The following is a 24,032-nucleotide window of genomic DNA, read 5'->3' on the forward strand; positions in this document are numbered from 1 at the left end:
TTTTATTTCGAATGGAATCAAAGACTAATGCAAAAAGTTGCCTATTACTTCACACATACATATAAGCAATAATGTTAGTATAAGTTTCCAAAAATTGTTCCTAAATTGGGGGAGGTAGCCGAGGGAATGGACCGATATTGCATCTTTAATTCATATTTTTGATTCACTTTCCTCCAAAAAAGTTTAAAAACATTCACTTTTTTTCCGTAATTAAAAACGTTTAAAAAATAATTCATATTTTTTTCTTTGGAAATATGTAAATAATAATTTTATTTTATTATTTTAAACAATTGTTTTATGTAAACAATAGTAATGGGGGAAACAAAACAAATTGATCTATTAGGTTATCTTAGAAGTAAGGTTAAAAAGAGTGAAGGCAATCGATTCGAATAACATTTAAAGCGTTATATTAATTTTGTTAATATTTATATTGCAACAAAGCGATAAAGGATAAAATTGCATTGTTTGTTAGGGGATTAGTTTCGAATATAAAGATGTTTGTTAAGTAGTACAAAAAACTTTAAAGTCCTTAAGAAATAGACATCAAGAATAAATAGGTAGATGGGTTAACAATTATGGCAAAGACGATCGCGCCCTGGCAGAGTTTTTATAGGTCCAGTAACACTGGTTTGGTCTCCTTGGCACATTTTAACATAGAACGCATTAGTTTAATGAATCCTGTGTCTTTGGGTTTTTCCAAACCACGTTGAACACGATTTTTCATAACAGAAATAAATTCGCGATTACTGAGCTGGTTGTCATCTAGAAAGAAAAGAGATAAAGACAAAGAGTTACTATTGGTATATTTTCAATTACATTTCAATACTCACTGTTATCATCAAAAATGGTAAAGACCACATCAATTACATGATCAGACAACTCTACCATTGCCACTGTTTTGGCCACATGTTTAAGTGTGGCCTGATCTATGGAGGCTCCAGCAATGTGATAGAAAGTCAGGGCCGTATCCACATCATTGATGTTATTGAGGAAATGGAAGAAATCCAAATAATCTTTTTTCGAAATACCAATACTGTGATCACGGAAACGTCTCTTGACACGTTTCAATTTCTTTTGTTTCTTCTTCAGGGGATATCCTGCATAGGCTAATAGAAGTTCACCAAAATCTGCCTCGGTTATACGACCACTGTCATCGGGATGTTTACGCTCAAATTCCAATGAAAGAATTTCCCGTTGCAATTGATGTTGGAAATCCAAAAATTTTTGTATTGTCAATTTTTGATCCAAATTGGGTCCAAAGAAGAATGTCGTCAGGGCGGAGTTGACACCCTTTTTGGGTGATAGCAATTTTGTTTGAAAGAAAATATTATTATTGTTATGTTTTCAAATACCAGCACCATTCCACTTAACATTTAAAAGCATCACACACACAGAAATACACATTTAACCACAAATGAATGTTTACAAAGCATTTAAGAAAGAAAAAGGATGCAAAATGATAAAGAAGCGTGCAAAGAAATGATTTAATCGACGTAGCCGATCAAAAATTATAACCCTACACCAGTAGTGCGATTCTCTAACATATTTTTGGAGTTACCTACAAAATTCGTTAAAATTATAATGCTTTTAATTTCGGTAATTAAACATATTATTCCGTAAGTTAACTACCAATAAAAAGTGGTCGTAAAGTTTTACCGATAGCAACAGTGTTGTTGTTGTAACAGTGTTTATTATTATGTTTGTATGTTCGTTCTTCTGTTCAATCTGGCTCTGGGTCTATCTCCAGTTCCAGGAAAGTGGCTGCTTCGATGGGATGTAACCACAGATCCACTGGAGTTAGATGAGTAGGTTTGGCTGGGCAGTTGAAAAGGTGTTTTGTATCGTGCGGGCCAATACCACATACTGGGCAGATATCTTACACGGCGCGCTCGATTTCCGCCCAATATGAATTTAGGCGAGTGCAATATCCCGATCGTAGTTGAGCCAAAACTACTCTAGTGGCAGCTGACGCTGCGGAATACAGGAGAGGTAGAGGTTAAACAGTTCCGGAGATATCACCCCACCTTGGGGAACTCCCTGTTTCACTCTACGGGGTTTGGACTTCTTGTTTCTGAATTCCAGTACGACTGGCGTCCACACATATGATTGACTATCCAACGTTTCAAGCTTGGCCGGAGGGTTGTCCGCTCTATGTGCTTAATCAGCGTGGAGTGCCTGACTGTATCAAATGCCTTTGATAAGTCAAGCGCCACCATCACCGTTCTATCGCACGGCCTTCTCTGGTTGAGTCCTTGACAAATATGTATGGTAATGACGTGCAGCGCAGTTGTCGTACTGTGCTGCTTACGGGTGATCGGCAAGAAACTAGCTATTTCTGATACTGGGGAGGACTAAGGCCTCAAGGGTCTTTACTACGGGCGGCAACAGCGTAATCGGCCTGTATGATTCACTTTTGCTCGCATCCTTGCCGGGCTTCCGTAGTGGGACCACCATGCCCATTTTCCAGACTTCGGGAACGATGAGGGTGGATAGCGATAAGTTGAGAACTTTAGTGACATACTCCACTCCCGGCTCATCCAGCTGCTTCAGCATTATTATGGAGATTCCATCAGGGCCCAACGCTTTGGATGATTTAGCGTTCCTGATGGCATTGGCAACATCATCCATTGTGGTTCCTCCTCGGTAGGAAGAGATCTGATGCGACGTAATACTCTTCTCTTCGCCCTTGTCACTCTCGGGGTGCTCGACAAACTGTCGATTGAAATTACTTGCGCACCTCTTCGGGTCAGTCAACGTAACGTCGCCAAACGTGACTGAGGTCCTATCGTCCCTTCTTCCAGGGTTCGAGAGTGACTTAACCGTTGCCCACTATTCACCTATATCGGTTCTAATGTTGCAACTCTTCAGATGATTTAACCACTTGTTCCGCTTATGTTCGCCGACCAGCTTGTTAACTTCCAGTGTCAGCTCCCTGATTCTAGGGTCATTGGGGTTGGCTCGACGAAGCTCATCACGCTCATTTGCTAATCCCGTCGCCTCTGCTGGGAAGTTTGGTCTTACTTTGGGTATTCGACCAGCAGGGATATGGCGAGCGGCTGTAGCAGTGATGATGTCTCGGAACGTCCTTTCCTCTACCCGAACATCAGAAGGATTGGGCAGTTCTCTGAAGCGGTGATTGGTGAACTCTCTGAAATACGGTCAATCAGCTTTCTTATGATTGACGAATGTGCGGCGTTCAGAGGTAATGAAATCGAGTGGTCTGCTAATGGAGACAATTATGGAGAGATGGTCTGATCCAAGGGAAATGACGGGTTGCCAGGTAACGTCATTTGTCAGACCAGGTGACACGATGGTTATGTGACACTGTGACACTCTCCTCTAATTCTGGTAGGGGCGTCCTCATTGACCGTGCACAACGTAGAGCTGCCAATCTGCTCAGCCAGCGCTGTACCTCTCTGGTCGTTTCCGAGGGCCGAATGCCACATCTCATGATGCGCATTAAAGTCCCCCAAGGCCAGACAATTATGACCATCCAAAAGCGGGCTAATGTTAGGCACGTAATCTGAGATACAGCTATTCCTCGGCGGTTCCACACGTGACTGCTACCCCCATACATTCCATGTTCGGGCCATTAGAGACAAGATCAAGCGAGATAGCGATATGTATTGGACAGACTGGTGCAATAGGAAAGCTAATCCCCTACCTCCATTTCTGGTGCGATCCCTCCTTAGCACGTTGTAACCATTGCAACGTTGTAAGCTACAGTTGTTGTTGAGCTTGGTGTCTTGCGCCGCAGCGACCTTGATATTCCTCCGACTCATGAAATCTACTATTTCCTCGATCTTACATCGGAGTCCATTGCAATTAAATTGCAAAAAGGATGCATTTTCCGGGAACAACGGCTGGTGTTAAAGGCTGCATGTGCGGTTGTTGTCGAGGGGACTGCGGGGGAGTCTCATAATCAGACGACGAAGGACTTTCGTAATCCGATGACGACTCTCTGGGGACTGTATTCACACAGCATGCAGCAACATAGTCCCTTACGTGGACCAGTCCAGAGCAACCACTTAGATGCACCCACTCCTGACATCTGTTGCATCTCACCGAAGGGTGAATGTGACAAACTGAACACAAATATGTTGGTCCTGAGTTTTCCTCCATCCCGGCACGGACCAAAATAATTCGGAGCAGGCATTCCGGGATATGCTGCTCCCAATACAGAAAAACGAAACAAATACAAACATATGTACACTGAGGTGGCAGCCGCTGGCCGGAACAATCCTGTACGAAAGAACCCGCTGCCGTGGGATTGAGCAACAGTGTTGTCAACTTTTATTTGAACGTTTCATTCATAATTTTGCGTTTTAAAGTTAACGATTTTTGTCGGTAACTTAAAAAATGAGTTAGAGAATCCCACTACAGCGGTGTACTTTTTTGCAAATATAGTATTACCCGTGTGGGTTTTTGCAAACTACGCACTATACGTAAAAAAAACAATAACCGTCTTCTGGTTGATGTGTTTTCCACTCCACGTAGTATTGTTTTGATGGTATTAACGTGGGTACCACTGCTCTACGCCAAGGCAACTGTAATATACGGAACTTATGTAAAGACCGAATGTGTGACTATAGGTTTTTACGATTTTTTTTTACTAAAGCTGGAAGAACTTGCTGATTTGAGAAGAAAGCGGGATATCTTTGCTTGTTTCATTATTAATTACAGGGAATTTTTATGCAACACATTTTCTATGATAACGAGTTTCCTTCACCAGTATCCCAAGAATTGTACTTTTTCGTTCATATCGAGACTATTTTTTCTTGTGGATGAAAATATGTCAAAAAAAATGTCTTTAAATTAAAGAATGTCTCTAAAAAAAGAAAAGTTTTAATGACCTTTATGATAACAATTATGTTTCAGCATAAAAATAAATACGAATACAACCCCAATCCAATGACACAATATATACAGTTGGTCATGATTTAACGGACGATAATAGTTATATTATGAAAAAATATAAATAAGTGTCTCAATGTTATAAATGCTTTGCTGTAAATTGCCCTTTAATTTAAAATAATTAGATTTTGTTAAAAGGAGAAAAAGTGTAGCAGAAGGATTACTATCTACCGGGACATGCACAAAGAAAGTTTATTTTGTTAGGAATTGTGATAGGGATCAGGATTAGCGTGTTTGTTTGTTCTTCTAAAAATTAGAAATTAGATTGAAAATAATTTAAAAATAGGAAAATTATTGGAAAAACCAAAGGTTTTTAGTCATCAAGTACCTTAGACTTTTTTTTTGCAATTTGGTATTTTTTTTTAATATAGAGATTATTTTACAAAAGAATTTAGAGAGTAAAATTAGAAGACAGTAAACAATTAAATATACAATTAGGATGGTTTCTCTTGCGTTAAGGAGATTTTGTTCGATATTATAGCATTATACACAATAGATATATTATTGTACATTGTATACATTTATATGGAATATATTTTAGCAGCAGCTTGGGCTAAAAGCAAATTCAATTATAGAAAATAGCTTACCTTGAATGTATTGCCTGTGTTGGCATGATCACGATGACGACTACCAATGCTAGTTTGTTGACGCACCAGAGTTGCCACCATTTCGAATTCCTCACAATCAACATCGCCATCACCATTCAAATCGAACATTTGAAAGGCAATTTCAAAATGACGGCGAGATGCTGCAATAAAAAATTTTCAAAAATTAGTCGAGGGATGATAATGAATAAAATTAATATATGGAATACTCAATAGAGACAGGTTTATGGTTAAAGAGGGTGTATACACCATGAAACGGTCCAATATGGGCCTCATTGAAATTTTGGTTTTAGACCACAAATTTAAGATATAACGTTAGAAGAGCTACCCAAACCGTCTACCGGTTCTCGGATCGTTTTCATATTTTTTGAACGTCACTCACTGAGCGAAGACCTTCCCGAAAATGTTCAAATTTGACAACAACTAAACAAAAAGTGTTATCACAGCCAAACTTGTAACTTCCGAAGGTTGCGTTAAAAAGCGTTTGTCGTGGAAGCGACAAATGTTTGAATGAGAAAAAAGCTCATCACAGTAAAGAGCACATTGCATGCGAGAAATGAAAAGTTCGATGACAGAGAAGCCACTCCACAGCGGATATGTCTGATGAGCTGCTACATACAGCGCATAACGGCGGTTGTGTGGGTTCGAATCTTCGGTTTTTCTTTTTCGCTTGCATTTATTAAGCTAAATAAATATTAAAATGATCTTCGCCCTAGTAGACAAAATGTTCAATAAAATAATGTTTTCCCTTTATAACAAATTAGAATTTTCGGATTTTATTCTATAAAAGGGACAGTTTTTTCTTGTCCTTTACAGTCCCGCAAAGGTCCAAAAATGTGTCTTTTGGTCCAGTTAAGCTTATTTTGCAAATTTTACATTACGATTCAGCAAAAATGCTGACCTTGTATCCTTGAAGTCTCAATGAATACTGTATAATTTTTTAGGAGGAACTGCATATATCCAGAACATAGATTTTATTTTAAGAATCCGAATTAATGGTAATTGACGTGTATTAAGTGTTATTGATCTTAGACAAAAAGGTCGTTGAGCCCCTGACTGAGCTTATTGAGCTCAAATTAAAAACAAGTAATAAAACATCAGTTAACTTTACCGACAGAGATATACACTCGGCCTGTGTAAATTGAAACTTTTATTTATGGATAGATGGATTACCGCCTACACAACCAAAATTCTTTTTCCCAAAATATATTAATTTAAATGCAGATTTGCATTAAAGCTCAAAAGTGGTGCGAAGGTGGTACCTTAAATAATGGACCAACATAGTCCATTTTCAAAGTCCATTACACTTAACCTGGTTAACCTAGAGGGTTTGGGTTTCAAATGTCAATTCCATATCGCAAACGTCAAATAAATCCGCATGAAGTGGGTTAACCCGGCAAAAAAACTCTAGTGTAACCGTACTATTATTTTAAGAGTCCTTTCGAAAAATATCGCGTCCACAAGTCATTTTAGTTGGTTACCGTATAATTTAGAGCCTTTGGACCATTATTTCAGGAATCATGGACTTGCCCACGAAGTACATAATATCGCTTTAAACCGGACCATAAGGAGTATTTTCTGTAAAAATATCAAAGGGTCCAGGAACAAACCTTAAATTACACTATGCAACACTGAAAATGCAAACAACTTCTATCATGCATTTTTTGAAAGTACATATTGAAACTACAACAAGTAAAAAAGTATCAGTCGGCTTAGCCGACAGTGATATGCCCTCAGCCAGTTTCAAAAAATACGTCATACGCACAAAAATGTGGATTAGGATTTAAGTTCAAGAGGATTGCGGAGGAGGTAAAGGAATGGACCGACATAGTCCATTATTTTGGGAGTCATGTATTTTCGATAGATATCGCGCCCAGTAATCATTTCGGTTGGTCATCGTATAACTTTTGCACAAGTATTCCAGGAAGCATGGACTTGTCCACGGAAAACATAATATCCCTAAGGAGAAAAGCATCTATACAAAATATTGGGATATCCAATTTGGTTGCTCCGTTCTACATAGGGATATCGTGCATACCATTTTAGTGACATTCTTTAAATAATGGGGGCAAGTACCGGAAGATGTGGACCGGTATCACCCATCTTCAAATTGAAACTAATTTTGTACAAAATATGACGAAGGCCAAATGTTGGACCAAATCGGTTGATCAGTTCGAGAGTTATCGTGCCCTCCAGCCACTATATATGGTGCCATAGTGGTTTTTTACACCTTTCGGGCTGCTTTCTCAAGAACTTGGACTTGCCCCTGAAAAAACGTTTACCGTCGTAACTGAGGCAGCGAAAGCAAGTTGCTTCAACAAAAATCAAAGTGATTCGAGGGCAGGTCTTAAAGTGAACTTATCCGAAATTTTGTGTGGGAGGTATCCGTAGGAGTGGACAAATATAGTCCATATTCGAACCAGATATATTAGGTTGTGTAAAGTATGGATCATATGGGCCACTCACATCAAGAGTTATCGTGCGCATAATTTTTTTAACTTTTGTAAGGGAGGTACCTGAAGGAGTGGACCGATATGGCTTATCTTCGAACTTAAACTTTGTTTGGACAGAATATTACGAACGCCAAAGTTTAGACCAAATCGGCAGATCCGTTCGAGAGTTATTGTGCGCTCCAACCATTACACACGGTGTCATAGGGGGTTTTTGCACCTTTCAAGCTATTTTCTCAGGAAGTATGGACTTGCCCCTGATGAAAGTTGTACCTTAGTATGGGGGGCAGTGAATACAAGTTGCTACAACAAAAATCAAAGCTATTCGAGAGCAGGCCCTAAACTGAACTTTTCCGAAAATTTGTGTGGGAGGTACCCGAAGGAGTGGACCGATTGATTCTGTATTTAAACCTTATCTAAGTCTGGTACACATTTCACGATGGGCAAAGTATGAACCAAATCGGTTACTCCCTTCAAGAGTTATCGTGCGCACAAATTTTCCGAACATTTTCGAACTTTTGTGGGGGAGGTACCAGAAGCAGTGAACCGATATAACCCATCTTCGAACTTAAACTAAGTTTGGACAAAATATTACGAAAGCCAAATTTTTGACCGAATCGGTTGATCCGATAGAGAGTTATCGTGCGCTCCAGTCAGCCAGACAGACAGACGGACGGACATGGCTACATCAACTCCAAATTTTCTGAAACGGATTTCGCCCAAACATACTTTGGGTCTAAAACTATTATTTCGATGAGGCACATTTTGCCCGTATGAAAATGTATATACCCACGTTAGCATAAATGCTGAGGGTATAAAAACCCTAGTTGGGGTTTGTCCTGTCAGATCCAGTTCGGATTTTATGGTTTCTTCGAAGCCGGGCTACAACTACAGTTTTTGCATTTTTCGGGCCTTTATCGCAGAAACGATTAGGAATTTTGCCTTGCTGTCTTTGGCAATATTGTAGCCCTAAACTAGTAGAACTTATATTTTGAACAGAATTTTAGAGATATAGCCCAGAATTGCTTTAAAACATCAATATTTAACCATGTTTAGATGGGGCCATAAAATCCAAGCTGGATCTGACACAACAAAACCCAACTAGGGTTGTTGTCGTTTGGGTCTGTACTTTCAAAAAATCCTCAGTTCAAATTGTTTGTACAAGATTACCTTAAAAATGTTGCACAGTGTTACACTCAACAAAAATGTTAAACTTTTGTGAGGAAGGTACCCTAAGAAGTGGACCGATGAGGCTCATTTTCTAAGGCTCATAAACTAAGTTTGGGGCAAATCGGTTGCTTCGTTCAAGAGGAAGGAGTTGACCGATAAGCACCATATTCGAACATTATCTAAGATTCGCAGAAATATTACAATATGGAATGTGAGGATCAACGCAGTATCCGGTTTGAAAGTTATCGTGCGCACCAGCCACTACACATGGCGGCCGTGGGGTTTTTTTACATCAGTCAGTTGTTGACTGATGTTTTAAGTATTGGCTTGCGCCTCTGACAAAATTTGCACCTTCGTAATAGAGGCCAAGAGGACAATCTGTTGCAAAAAAAATTAAAACGATTCGAGAGGAGGTCTTAAGCTGCCCCGAACTGGCAATTGTTGGGAGATACCCAAAGGAGAATACCTAAATACTCCATATTTGAACTTAAGTTATGTTTGGTAGAAATTACGATGTGCAAAGCATGGACCAAATCGGTTACTACCTTCGAGAGTTATTGCGCGCACCATGTTAGCCAAAAATGTTGTGGAAGAGGTACCCGAGGGAGTGGACTGATATGGCTCATATTCGAACTTGATCTAAGTTTGGACCAAATATTACAAACGCAATTTTTTGGACCGAACCAGTTGATCCGTTCGAGAGTTATCGTGCGCTTATACCAACCACACAGCCAGCCCCAATCGTCTGAATCGGATTTATCCCAAACATACATGGAGTCCAAAAATCATATCGATGAAACACATTTTTGTATGAAAGCTTAGTGCTATAAGCTGAGGATAAAGGACATTGACCTGGATTAAAATTCATAAAAAAGGTTAAAATGTCGTTGATCCCAGTAAAAACATCAACTTAACTGCACCTTTGTTGCAGGAAGGGCTCAAGTTTGGAGAAGTATTGGTTTCTTCTATAATAAAAAGCTGTTTGTCTTGATCACAAGGGCTACGCGCTATAAAATTCAAGACAATCCGAGAAGGCCTTTACATTTTTTAACTTTTGCGGAGGAGGTTTCTAAAGGAATGGACCGATATAGTTCCTCTTGGAACTTTATCTATGTTTGGAAGTCACTCTGTTCGATAGTTATCGTGCCCACATGCTATTTTTATTGATTACCGTGGAATGTATGGGTCTTGATATCGTGGGATGTATGGGTATTGATATCTCAGGGCAAACCCTTGGATCGGTTAGAAATTTTTATAATTTTTTCCTCGGAGAAAGCTCATACACCTTTACTGCTTTACTTTGTATACTTGCAAAATTCAGCTTCGTAAACAAAACTTTCTTTAAAATTGTAATTTTCTTGTTCTTTCTTTTTTGTTATAGTACTCTCCAAAAGCTTTCAAATGATACCCATCAAGACCCATATCTGGGGAAGCACGGACCTTCGTGGAAAACTAAACATCGTAATCGGGATAACAAGGGCTTCCCATAATAAAACTAAACCAATGCGAAGGTACCCCTAGGCGTCAAAGGAACACATTTCCGAAATTTCAAGACTTCAACCCGGAAAATTTGCTGCAAAATTTGCAATCCGATAGAAGACGTTAAAGCCCGGAAAACACATTAGAAATTGCACCAAATCGCCTGTACCGCACGGTATATTGGGATTTATACCAGTATACCTACTCAAATTTCGATATATTCGCAAATTTCCAACAAAAAAAAAAAAACATCAAATTCTGTTAAAAAACTTCAAATCATTTTTTTTTTAATTTATAACCTTATCATAATCATATTCCATAGAAATCCTTTCGCAAATTTTCAAAAAAAAGTCAAATTCTGTTGAAAAACTTCAAATCAATTTTTTTAATTTATAACCTTATCATAATCATATTCCATAGAAATCCTTTTTCCATGTACATACATTGGCTGATTCTCGACATTCTCATTCATGTCTGCTTTAACATTTTCCATTAACATTGTTTTTTTTTCTGTTACTTGCCCAAAACTTGACGGGCAAAATAACAAAAGAAAAAGTAAAAACAAACCATACAATTTTGCCGGGAAAATGTTTTTTTTTTTACAAAAACAAAAAAGTTAGAGAACGAGAATCAAAACAAAATAGAACATTTTAACAAAACATCATAGAAACAATGAAGAAAAAACACCAAAGCGGTAGATCAAAACAAAACAAACCGTTAAAATATTCGCTCGCAGCAGCAAGTGATAAAAACAAAACTTAAAAGACAAATTTAATTTTGCCCATTTTTGTACTCCCTACTCTACTGGTGCCATCCAATGGAGAACGCCTGCGTACTTCAAAAAGTGCTGAACTCTACTCTACACAGACACACACTTCGTAGAGCCGAATTAAAGGAGAAATGAAAAACGCGCCACCACAACTGGGAAAAAACTTTGCAAAGCAACAAAAATTCGCAGGCCAACAAAACAGTTAACAGTAAACATTCTAACGGTGTAAGGGTAACAACGTTGTCGGTCCGGTCCATCATCACAAGTCTTCTTAAAACATTCACACACACACACAGTTAAGCAGGGAAGAAGCAAATAGACAAAGAAGCTAACAGGATATACAGAGCTTAAGTGTTTCACATAGGCAAATAGAAGAAGTGTGAGTGAAAAAAAATTTGAAGCCATATAATCACAATTGAGGAAAAATTTGCAAAAGAATTATTGAAAATTAATTAAATTAATATTAAAAGGAATCGTTTAAAAATTCTATAAAAACAACACACTGCGGTCATCAATACAAACCTCAATTGGTTTCCCCCCTCTAATGGAATTTCAATTGACAAGTCAAGAAATGTGTATGCCTAACTAAAGTGTCGCTTGGAACAGAAATAATTTTAATAATTTTGCTAATTTTAAAATTGCATTAAACAATACCCAATGAAATGTAAAGTTGTGTATTCAACACTCCATAAACTAGCAGCTACACTCTGATGTTTGGCCCCAGAAATGGACATTCAACAAGGTGTTTTGTTCTTTTCAACATGACGCCCTAGTTTTTTGCCACTTTTGCGTCATCACTGGCATGTGTTGCCAAGTGAAGTAACATTCAGTGGTGTATCAGCACTTAATCGCACGAAGAGACTTCAAGCATATTAAAACTATAAACATACACACGCACACACAAACGACGACGAGCACACACACAATCTCATAGGCATATCCTTATGGCTCTTAAAGTCATGCAAAAAAACAGGCAATATATAAAAGGAGAATGATATCCAAAAAATCTCCTCCTTACACTTAGACACACGAAAAAAATCACTTAAAAATACATTTATTTTATCTCTTAGTATATGTACGTGTGTATGTGGTGTGCTGGTGGTATTGGTGCTCGTTGGTATCTCTTCCCACATATACAAGCAGACTGCATAAAGGATTGAAAGGGCGAACAAGCTACAAGTGGTAACCTTTGGCACTTTAAAACAAAGAACAAGCCAAGTTGTCGAACAGAAGAGGGCAATGACAACAGCGTGTTCTCAAGTGAAGGCAAAAGGGAAAAAAGTGCAACTGTTTTTCATTTTCATTTTTTGTATCTCTTAGTTTTATGCAAAAAAAGGTACCACGTACTCATCACACATACACTACATCAGTTTGCTAGGCATTCATTATCATCATCATCGGTACATCTGTGTATATATAAACATGCACGTACACACGTATAAAAATGTTGTCTAAACAATGGTGTTTTTCCAAACAAGTGTATGACTGATATATGTGTGCAAAAGGCAAGAAGGGAGGAAGGACATTGACTAAGTGACGATGAACTGATGTTACTGTGAATATTTAGTTTGTTTAGTAATGAGATTCATGAGGAAAAGTGGTTATACCCTACAGTATGCCAAATGTATATAACGATGGATGGATGAAGTTCATTCAAACTTCTAAATTTAAAATAGTTATGTGATGAGTGGTGATTGGCTGATCATCAGAGTTGCAATGTCTGATACTAAGGAACGATATGTGCATAAAGATGCTAAATTTTAGTACACTGTACAGTACAACACTAATAACTTTAACCTTTGCATTTAAAGCATAGTTTTGGGCGGCGAAAGAAAATCCCCAAATATAAAAATAAAAAAGTTTCCGCACAAACCACTTTATTTTATTTATTTTTTTTTTTTTTTTTGAAAAAATACTATGAAATGAAAAAAATTATTCTCAATAATATAAATTTTGCCTGTCCCATGAATGAATAATCTTTTGCCTATTAATTACTAAAAAAAACTTTTATTTATGATATATGAAATAAAGTTAAATATAATATAAAATTATATATGTAATGATTCGATGATAAAATTAGTGAAAAACAAATCTGTTAAATATCTGCTTACACTGACTTCAAAAAATTTAAAGTAATGTAAAGTTCTTAAAAATAAAAACATTAAAAGCTTTTTGTGCGGAATCTTTTTTTTATCGAATCACTTTATAATTAAGACTTTTTCGATACGATTACAAATTTTAATGAATCGAATAAGGACTATATAAGCTGAGGGAAATTAGTAATGTTTCATATTCGATCACACCGAATATCCACATTTTTCAAGATCTGGTCGACTGTAAACAATCTCATCTAGGTGACTTTTTCCGAGGTATGATACATTACATATTACAGGCGGGAATCTACTACAGCGTAGTAGCTTTAAACCAAAGTTTAAATTTTTTCTTAACCTCGAAACACAACGTGTAGTCCCTGTTGCACAAACTGCAAGATGATGACAGTTTATAGAAAGTATTGGGATTACATCATTCAGGATGTTAAGCTAGGTGCACGTTGACTCTTTTCAATGTCAATTTTGTTCAAAGTTTGTCAAGGCATTCGCGAAAATGTCGTTGTTGCAACAGTAAACAAGTAAAAAAGTATCAGTCGGCTTTGCCGACAGAGATATACCCTCAGCCTGTGCAAATTGAAACACTTTTTTCACAAAAAATTTATGTATTTAGGGGGTTTCAAAATTTTGGTCGCATGAACCGACAAAAATGTTGATTAGGATTAAAGTTCAAAAATTTTGCGGAAAAGGTACTTAAAGGAATGGACCGACATAGACCATGGGGGTGCCGTAGGGGGTTTATACACCCTTCGGGCTGTTTTCTCAAGAAGTATAGACTTGCCACTGAAACAACTTTTACCATCGTAATTGAGGCAGCGAATGTAAGTTGCTTCAACAAACATCAAATTGATTCAATAGCAGGTCTTAAAGTGAACTTATCCGAAATTTTGTGTGGAAGGGACCGGATGGAGTGGACAAATATAGTCCATATTCGAACCTGATCCATATCTGGTAGATATTATGAGAATGTGTAAAGTATGGACCAAATCGGTCACTCCCATCAAGAGTTATCGTGCGCACAATTTTTCCGAACATTTTTGAACTTTTGTGGGGTAGGTACCTGAAGGAGTGGACCGATATGGCTTATATACGAACTTAAACTAAGTTTGGAAACAATATTACGAAGGCTAAATTTTGGCCGGAATCCGTTCGAGAATTATCTTGCGCTTCCACCCATAAACATGGTGTCATAGGGTTTGTTTTTCAACTTTCAGGCTATTTTCTCAGGAAGTATGGACTTGCCCCTGAGGAAACTTGTACCTTTGTGTAGGGGACAGTGAATACAAGATGTTACAACAAAAACCAAGGCGATTCGAGAGCAGGTCCTAAACTGCACTTTTCCGAAATTTGGTGTGGGAGGTACTCGAAGGAGTTTACCGATTGAGTCCATATTGGAATCCATCTAAGTCTGGTAGAAATTTCATAATGAGCAAAGTATGGACCATATCGGTTACTCCCTTCAAGAGTTATCGTACGCACAAATTTTCCGAACATTTCCGAAATTTTGTGGGGGAGGTACCGGAAGGAGTGCACCGATATAATCCATCTTTGAACTTGAAGTAAGTTTGCACAAAATATTACGAAAGCCAAATTTTGGACCGAATCGGCAGATCCGTTCGAGAGTTATCATGCGCTCCAACCACTACACACTAGAGTTGGGTAATCTAGTTCCTTGTACTAGTTCCAAAACGTATGAGTAACATCATTTAATATAACGTGTGATAGTAAGTATACGCAGTTTGTTCAAAGAAAGAATATGGGCCATTGGAACTGCGAAGTGAACTAGATAGTTCCAAATAGTTCCTTTGGCACAACTCTACTACACACGGTGCCATAGGGTTTTTTGTACCTTTCAGGCCTATTTTCCCAGGATGTATGGACTTGCTCCTAATGAAACTTACAGCGTCGTATAGAGGTCAGCGAATACAACTTGCGTAGACAAAAATCAAAGCGATTCGAGACCAGGTTCTAAACTGGACTATTCCAAAATTTTGTGTGGGAGGTACCCGAAAGAGTGGACCGATTGAGTCCATATTGGAACCTCATGTAAATTTGGTAGAAATTACACGATGTGCAAAGTATGGACCAAATCGGCTACTTGATAGTCGAACCACTGTCACTTTAGAACGAGCGTTCTTTATTGAAAATTCATTAAATGGGTTAGAACCGTCAAAATAACTTACATTGAAGGAACTACGGAAAAGGACAACTTACAACAATATTTTAAAATCTGCACCATTGTTGCTGTTGTAAATGATCGTATTTTCATTTTTCTGTTAAATATGCCTCTGGTTCAATCTCTAGATCAAAGGTTAAGCTGTTTACGCACTGCTCCCACATTGCTGCTAACGTTAGCTGAATTTGTTAATTTTTTTTGGATAAATCATAAAAATATATTGCCAATTTTCCACATAAATGTTTTGAACTGAATAAGAACACAAAAAGTAAAGATGTGATTCTAAATTACACTAACGCTCATAGTATGAGAAGCATTCCATTCAATATTGGTTTCATGGCTCTTTAGGATTTGAATGTAGAGAGACTTCTACGAAATCCGCTATCTCAGTTTCAGACGTAGAATTGTTGTCGTATTACTCTTTTATCTTTAACAAGAAAAATATTTATTTTAGTTTATTAGTTAATATATCAGCCTGAAAGTATGCTCATCTATTTAAAATTCGCAAACAACTTCCCTTTCACCATATGAAAGTACAATAAAATTTTGTGTATTCTTCGAAACATCTAGCCGCAATTGGACGAATTTCCAAACACGGAGCCCTAAATATAATTAACATCCAGCCTTTTTTCATCTCTTCACAGCAAAAAGCTACATCTAGTCATTCTGCTTGATTAAAAACCACGTCATATTGCGCCTAAAAGTGTTCACATGAAATTACCTTTTCTTGAATACCAATTCAACAATTTTAAATTTGTGGTGTAGATGGTGTTGACAACGTATACCATAATAAAACGTAACCCATAATAAAAGTTCAAAACTTAGCTTTAACCACAGCCAGAGACTTTTGCACTACCAAAAGGGACTCGAGTCTTCACATAATTACAAGTGTAGTGATGCACTCATGGTCTGCTTCGCCACCTAAAACCTCATTTTACATTTTTTTAATTAACATTTACACCAGTTACTACTGCCAAGGGAAAAAAGAATAATAGTCCTTTGGGCCATCGTGTCGTTGGCTTACATTTCTAGAACATAACACATACATATGTATATCACAGCCCATAATAGAGTGTAAACATTTTTGTTTTTGTTAAATTCGCCCACCACTACTACCTTCTTCATTACATGATGATTAGAAGTCATAAATTATCACAAAGTAAAATATTTTGGATAAATTCCAGCAATGAAAAAAAACAAAAACATTGTTAGATGCTGAATGAAAGAAAGCCAAATGGAATTTTAAATTTTGGAAAGGAAGGCAAAATAGTAAACATTGAATAAATTACGTGTGGTAAAATACTAAAATGAATTAGAAAGAAATTTTATACACATTTAAGAGTTAAGATATTAAAATTTAGCTGGAGAGTTTGAAAAATGTATATGTTTCAAGTCTAGATCGAGTAAAGCGGTATTTTTAGAAATGTGAGAATAAACTAAAAATTTGTTATTTTATGATAGTTAGATTGATACGTTTGATAAGCATACTTTTAGGGGCAAATATAAATATGTATTGATAGGTATACTAGAAAAAATGTAATGAGATGAAAACCAAATACTAGAAAATTTGCATTTTGGAGTACAAAATACAGGTAGATGCCATATTCACTTCCACATTAGACATAAAGAACGGTATTAAACTTACGAATAATCATATTAGCCATATTGCCAAATTAACACCCTGTTTTTGAAAAAAATTTGATTTAAACTAATTGTCAAGTTTGGTTCATGAACTTACTCGCCTATGTAAAATGCTGATTTTTAAACGAGGTATTCTGAGCTATGTATAAAACGTGTCTACGATGAATTAGGTATCTACATCACCTAGAGGCTAAGTATTGATGCCTTAATTATTACGAAAATAGACTAACGAACGAAATTTGCTTACAAAAACAGTAATTTATGCATCCATCGCAAATTCATTGATTTACTTTACCCATTTACAAAAAGAAGAAATCTGAATTTTTAAAATAAAATTTAAAAATACCCAAATGACAAATTCATTTTTTTATTTTCCAGGACACATTGAAATCCAAACGCAACAAAAGAAAAATTCCTTTTAATCCATCAATTTGAAAATAACTTGTATCCAATAGGCAGTGACAATGATAATACGCCTGTGTTATGGCAGGCGTTTACAGACTTCCCTAAAATTGGTTGCTTGCGCCCTGACAGCGCTATTCTATTTTGGATTTCTTTTTCGTGAGTCTATGCATGCCTTCGAACAGAATAAAGATAAAGCTGAGGCAGCTGCAGTTGCAGTGGGTCTTATACAACCACCAGCAAAGGGAGAGGTAAGTCGAAATGTAATGTCAATTTTAAATTCATATTTAATAAAGTTTGGCTTCTTTTGCAGATTAAAAATGCGCCCTCATTATTTAAGCGCTTTCTCAAGGAATCACCCCTGGGCAATAAGACAAATCTTGCAACGCTGTCTTCTGTTTCGTCAGCAGGGAGCTATACAAGCAGTAGCACCCTAAATCCTGTTTACGAATATTCCGAAGAAATTCATAGTGCCACCGAAAATGATTTGAAGGAGAGACGCCAACATTTGCATCAGATTTGTGAGAAATATAATTTGTACTCATTTTACCCACCGATGCCAAAAGAATTCTTCATATCACCGGGTCACAATTTGGTGTGGTGTAATGTCTTCAAAGCGGCCAGCAGTACATGGATGTATTATTTCAATATATTGGGTAAGAAAAAATTGAGTTTTGAAAACATGGCAATGTTAAATGTGGCAGCAGAATAGTCGTAGAGCATTTTGGAAATGTTTTGGATGCATGGCAGAACTACCAGGTAGTGGTATCACACCAGCTGATCGAATATGAAAAGTCAAATCCCTTTATAAAAAAATTATTTTTGTTGTAATTTCCCCAACAACATAAAGAAAGTTTTGACATAACATAATAATAGGTTTGTCCTTTTACGTACTGAACTTTACTGAACATTGTTTCTTCAGTAATGTTTAGCAACATTTCAATTATACAATTGTCAAAACTTTACTGACGAAAAAATGTTCAGTAAAGTTTAGTACGTAAAAAGACAAACCAAATAATTGTGCCATGTTCGGATGATAATTTGTTTAAAAATTTAATGATAAAACGTCACAAGTCATAAACAAAACAATATATCGTCACCATAAATGCCCGAAGACGTAACCCACAAAATCAAAACTTTACAGGAGAAGCAAAAAACTTGGTAAAATGAAAAACTGTTTCATGGAATATGATTCTTATGAGGGCGAGTATTCGGGATATCCTATACGAATGGGAGTAATAAATGAAACCAAAACAGCGGAAACTTGGTTTTGGGATCCGTCATTACAACAAAATCTGCAATATTATCACATTTTCCGAAATGCCATTTCTTTAATAGGATCGTTGTTTTTGAACGTAGAAGCTTGAAGCTTGCCAGAGCATGTATTTTAACTTTATGTATCAGATCCCATCAAAAAACGAATTTCGAATTGCGTGTGGATTTCGTCTTCGGGCATTTTTGGTGACGATATGAAACCTGTCTTTATGTTATATTATCCTGAGGAATTCAAATATGCTTATTTTATTATTCATTCCCTGTCATTCCTATACGTTTAACTTATTTAATCTTTTTCTAGGAGGCTACGATCCCAAGTATTTACAAAAAGTTGAAACACCACCCATAGAATTGGCTAGGCAACGTTTTCCACGGCCCTATCTGCAGGATCTACTTGACAGTTTACCATCATCATTGTCATTTCTGTTTGCCCGTGATCCATTTGAACGAATTGTCTCGGGATATCGCAATAAATTGGAAGGTGGCAAAAATTCATATTACAAATGGTTGGCCAATCGAATTATCAAACGGTTTCGCAAACAACCCATGACAGCCGTGAAACCCAAAGGACCCACTTTTAATGAATTTGTACAATATCTCATCGAACAACATGCCAATGAGAAAGTATTCAATGAACATTGGGCACCAATTTACAATTTTTGTACACCATGCAGCATCAACTTTACCATAATTGGAAAAGTTGAAACATTTAATCGAGATTCGGAATATATAATACGACAGGCTGGATTGGAATCTTTGCTGTTGGGTAAATTACCAAAGAGTGCTTTGAAGCGCATAGGTAATTTGTCAAAAGGTGCCAAAACCCACAATTCATTAGAAAAGTAAGTGAAAAAATTGTTTTAAGAGAACTTAGTTTCACTAATTTAAAATTTTATTTTCAGATACTTCTCCGAAATTAAACGCTCAACCCTAGACCAACTTATTGATATTTATAAATTAGATTTTGAGTTATTCGATTACAATTATACCAAATATTATGACTTTGTAATACCCGATGAAATTGAAAACGAAGAAAAACCGTCATTATCGGCTACCCTGGGACCCAGAAACGATAAGTCGTTGTCACACCACTAGATTTATTCAACTCAACAAGAAAACCAAAAACAAAAATGCAATCAAACTCATTTCTTCTTCAAAAAACAAAACAAAAAGGAAAAACCACCCACAACTCCCACCCAAGTACCTCTTTACAAATTTTTGAAAGTACCAAAGCAATCTACACTACGTTTTACGATATTAAGAGAAACCAAAGAAATCTAAGCCAAAACCAAATCAATGAAAGTTTTCCAAAATAACAAAAATTAAGCAACAACAAAAAAACTATTGTAAAAAAAATATTATAAATTAAGGATTCAACCAACACCCAACAAAAACAACAACAACACAACACAAAAAAGGCCAAAGACTAATCTTAGTTAGAATATGTGACGTAACTTCAAAGAAACCACAAATATTTATATACATATAAACTGTATTTTATTGTACTGACTCTATATAACTCTATAATTTTTACCAAAAAACAAAAATATTTAAAAATATCGTTGATCAATTTTGAAAATATAATTTGAAATGTTTTATCACTATTCTATTTAATTCATGTTATAGATTTGTTCCTTTAAAATAGTGGTAATAGAAGAAAGGGGAAAGTAGATTACATTTCTGATAATAATTGAATTCGAAACTATTTCAAAACAATTATGAAAATGGCTAAAAAAGTGTAGACATAAAATATAATTCATATGGATCCAGTATTAAGTACCTTAAAGCCTTGCAGCATATTCTTACACACAAAGTCCCAATTTACAAAAGGCAAGTTTACTTGCGGTAAGTCTCTGTTTGTAGGATAGACACGTAAGGGGAAAGGAAATGGAAAAAATTGATCTAACCGGCCATTTTCAGGCAATTCCTTTTTATTTTCGGTAATTGGCATTCTCAAATTTGTAGTCATGACAGAGTATAATGTTCCCTATCATTAAAGCAAGTATTTCGTACCGGCAAACTTTCACATAAGGAATATTTGTATCACTAGAAAGTTGCTGTGAAGGTTTTGTTTTCCATTTTCCGAACTTTTCCAAAGGTTATTACCAGATATTGGAACAAATCTGTTATTAAAACATTTTCTACTCAGTTATTTTATTTTCTACTAAGTAATTCTGATCTTTTTTGTTAAGTTGTTATACTTCTTCGTAATTAGTTTTTTTTTTATGAAAAGTTGCTATTTAAAATGTAACTGTTGATGTGATGTTAAACAAATGTTCTAAACTTTAAAACCAATATTATTACGATTATTACTCTTTATTATATTATTATAAATATATACTGGAAAAAATGTGTGTGTGTTTTTGTGTATCATATTCCCGACAAGATACAGACTATTTCGATAAGTATTTATATTGTACTTTTATGATATTATTAACAAACAAAATAAATCTAATATTTTTTCTAAGTTTCAAAATTGTAAAGAGTGTTTTTTTATTTTTAAACTGAATGTATTTGGGATGTACATAATTGGTAGTTGTGTGTGTGCAAGGCTGAAACTGGGATAAACAAAATGTCTCTAAGCTTTATATTCAAGAAAAGTTTATTAAAAAACCGTGTTCTTCGACATCGGATTGACCCGAAAACTCACTAAGCGTTCCGGCCAGCAGCTGTCACTTTATTGTACACATGTTTGTATTTTTATACTTTTTTAATGCTGGGAGTAGCATATCCCGGGATGCCTGCTTCGGATTCTTTTGATCCGTGACGGGACGGGGAGATACCCAGCACCATTTGAATGTGTTCAGTTTATCACATCGGCATCCACCACACTCAAACTTCGCTGAGATGCAACTGAAGCTTGCAGCGTTGTGTTCATTACATCGTACTGAGGTAGGATCGCACTAGAAGTGGAGATGGGGGACTACATTTTATGTTACACCAATCTCTTCAATGCAGACCATTCTCACTTGAACTTGACTCTAATTACCCATACATGGAGTGAATAGCAGTTGGGCGTGGAACGAAGTAGGGTTGCTTAACGTATGCATCCCGCCGATTAACAACAGATAAAAGACACAACATTAGCCCGCTTTTGAAATGTCATAACCGACTGGTTTTAGGGACTTTTAATGCTCATCGCGAGTTGTGGCATTCGGTCGAAACGACCAGAGTGATTTAGTACTGGCTGAACAGATTGATGGATCTACGTTTTGCACGGTCAATGAAGACGCACATACCAGAATTATCGGAAATTCAGACAAGGTGACACGATGATTGTTCGTCATCGTGTCACCTTGTCTGAAAAATGACCATCTCCCTATAATCGCCACCAGCAGACTGCCGACTTCACCACCTCTCTCAACGCCACACTTTGTTAAATCATGAGAAAGTTTCATATAGTTCATTAATCACCCCTTCAGAGAACTACCCAACACTTCTTATGTTCGGGTTACAGGTACAACATCAAAGCTGCAGCAGCACGCAACATACCTTCTAGTCGAATACAGGAAGTGAGACCAAACTTCCCAGAAAATGCGGCGGAATAGGAAATGAGCGTGATGAGCTTCGTCGAGGACTGTAGGTGGCCCGACCCTAGCGTCAGGGAGCTGGTGCTGCATGTTGATCGGTGAGCATAAGCGGAACAAGTGTCTAAATCATTTGAAGAATTGTAACATGGGAGCCGGAATAAGTTAATAGTGGTTAATGGTTGAGACGATCCTGGCGTCAGGTACCTTCCCTGATGACATCTGTGAGAGAGTGAACTCCTATTTAACCGACCTTTTTCCACTCGAGGAATATGCAGATTTCCACCACAAAATCTACAGCCACTCTGTTCACCACATGGACAGCGCACTTTGGAAGATAATTGAATGCCGTGGTCGACGGTAGCAGAATTCCGACCACAAACTGCTCCAAAATTGTAGGGGTCACATTCAACACTACTTTCTAGCCATGCGCGCACGCCACAGCTATCTGCGACAAACTGAAAAGTAGGAAGAAGGTCCTCAAGTCTCTCCCTGGTAGCAATTGGCGTGCAGATAAAGAAACCTTGTTGACCACACATAACGCGATAGGTCGGTCTGTGATAACTATGCGGCTCCAGTCTGGTCCCCGAGATTATGTGATACCAATTGGAAAAAAATTCAAACCTGTCAGAATGCCGCCCTGAGAACAGCAACAGTGTGCCTCCTCTAGTCTTCAGTGGACCAGCTAAATTAAGAGGCAAATATTCTAAAGCAACACAATGAGATTCTTTCGTTGCAGTACTTGCTTGGATGTTTCCGTGAGAGCCATTACAATCACCATCTGCTGAGTAGACCGGACACATTCTGGCATATCTGGAAGGATATTCAAGGGAGGTCCAACAATATAGGAGAGAACCCCTAGATCAACAGGCATATCAAGCAGGTTTAAATAGTATGCACACGGATGCAGTTGCCAAGGCCATAAGCAAATATAGTGTGAATAAAGTCCTCGGAGTACATCATCCATCTATCGCAGCTAAGGAGCGTCAGCTGCCACGACAAACCATAGTATTGGCTCAACTACGCTCGGGATGTTGCAGTCTCCTAAATTTTTATTGAGCGGAAATCGACCGCGCCGTGCAAGACATCTGCCCAGTATGCGACATGGGCCGCAAGACACAAAACACCTTTTCAACTACCCCGCCAAACCTACTCATCTAACTCCAGTGGATCTGTGGTTACATTCCATCGAAGCAGCCACTTTTCTGGAACGGAGATAGACCCAGAGCCACATTGAATAGAAAAAGGAACATACCAAAATAATAATAAACATTGTTACAACAACAAGAACACTCTCGAACAATGGGAAGAAAGAAGATTGGACCTCAGTCACGTCTGGCGACGCTAACTGATCCGACAGTTTACTAGGTCGTATTAGGTATCTTCCTGCCAAGAAGGAACCACCACAATGGATGATGGTGCATATTCCATTAGAAACGTTAAATCATCCAAAGCGTTGGGCCCTGACAGAATTCCCATGGTAATGCTGAGCCGGGAGTTGAGTATCTTACCAAAT

At 37.2% G+C, this 24,032-nt stretch overlaps 2 protein-coding genes across 7 annotated transcripts in view; one reads left to right on the forward strand and one right to left on the reverse strand.

Annotated features, from left to right (window-relative positions):
* Window positions 1–238: 238 nt before the first annotated feature.
* Window positions 239–24,032, reverse strand: part of LOC141391977 (calcium uptake protein 1 homolog, mitochondrial-like) — a 30,187-nt gene continuing 6,393 nt past the window's right edge. For all 5 annotated transcript variants that reach the window (XM_073964790.1, XM_073964789.1, XM_073964787.1 and 2 more), the window contains 3 exons: window positions 5,502–5,662; window positions 831–1,290; window positions 239–762 (listed from right to left, as the gene is read on the reverse strand). In XM_073964790.1, coding sequence (XP_073820891.1) covers window positions 608–762; window positions 831–1,290; window positions 5,502–5,662 — 776 coding nt within the window. In that variant the 3' untranslated portion in view covers window positions 239–607. The remainder of the gene's footprint in view (window positions 763–830; window positions 1,291–5,501; window positions 5,663–24,032) is intronic.
* On the forward strand, window positions 11,586–21,472 carry LOC141391978 (carbohydrate sulfotransferase 11). 2 transcript variants are annotated; one of them, XM_073964792.1, is made up of 5 exons: window positions 11,586–11,766; window positions 17,691–17,965; window positions 18,028–18,370; window positions 19,291–19,831; window positions 19,892–21,472. In XM_073964792.1, the coding sequence occupies exons 2-5, from the start codon at window positions 17,777–17,779 to the stop codon at window positions 20,082–20,084; spliced, it is 1,266 nt and encodes a 421-aa protein (XP_073820893.1). In that variant the 5' UTR covers window positions 11,586–11,766; window positions 17,691–17,776; the 3' UTR covers window positions 20,085–21,472. The 2 variants fall into 2 exon arrangements, with proteins under 2 accessions (XP_073820893.1, XP_073820894.1); XM_073964793.1 differs by lacking the exon at window positions 11,586–11,766 and adding an exon at window positions 12,705–12,723.

The sequence above is a fragment of the Musca autumnalis genome, unplaced genomic scaffold (genome assembly GCF_047663935.1).
Source record: "Musca autumnalis isolate F117 unplaced genomic scaffold, ASM4766393v1 scaffold_2, whole genome shotgun sequence".
NCBI classification, from domain to species: Eukaryota; Metazoa; Arthropoda; class Insecta; order Diptera; family Muscidae; genus Musca; species Musca autumnalis.

Bases quoted from the DNA above. Each gene is read 5' to 3' on its own strand.
- LOC141391978 (XM_073964792.1), top strand. From the start codon at position 17,777: ATGATAATACGCCTGTGTTATGGCAGGCGTTTACAGACTTCCCTAAAA. The intron at 17,966-18,027 runs GTAAGTCGAAAT...CTTCTTTTGCAG, and splicing joins AACCACCAGCAAAGGGAGAG to ATTAAAAATGCGCCCTCATT. The intron at 19,832-19,891 runs GTAAGTGAAAAA...TTTTATTTTCAG, and splicing joins ACCCACAATTCATTAGAAAA to ATACTTCTCCGAAATTAAAC.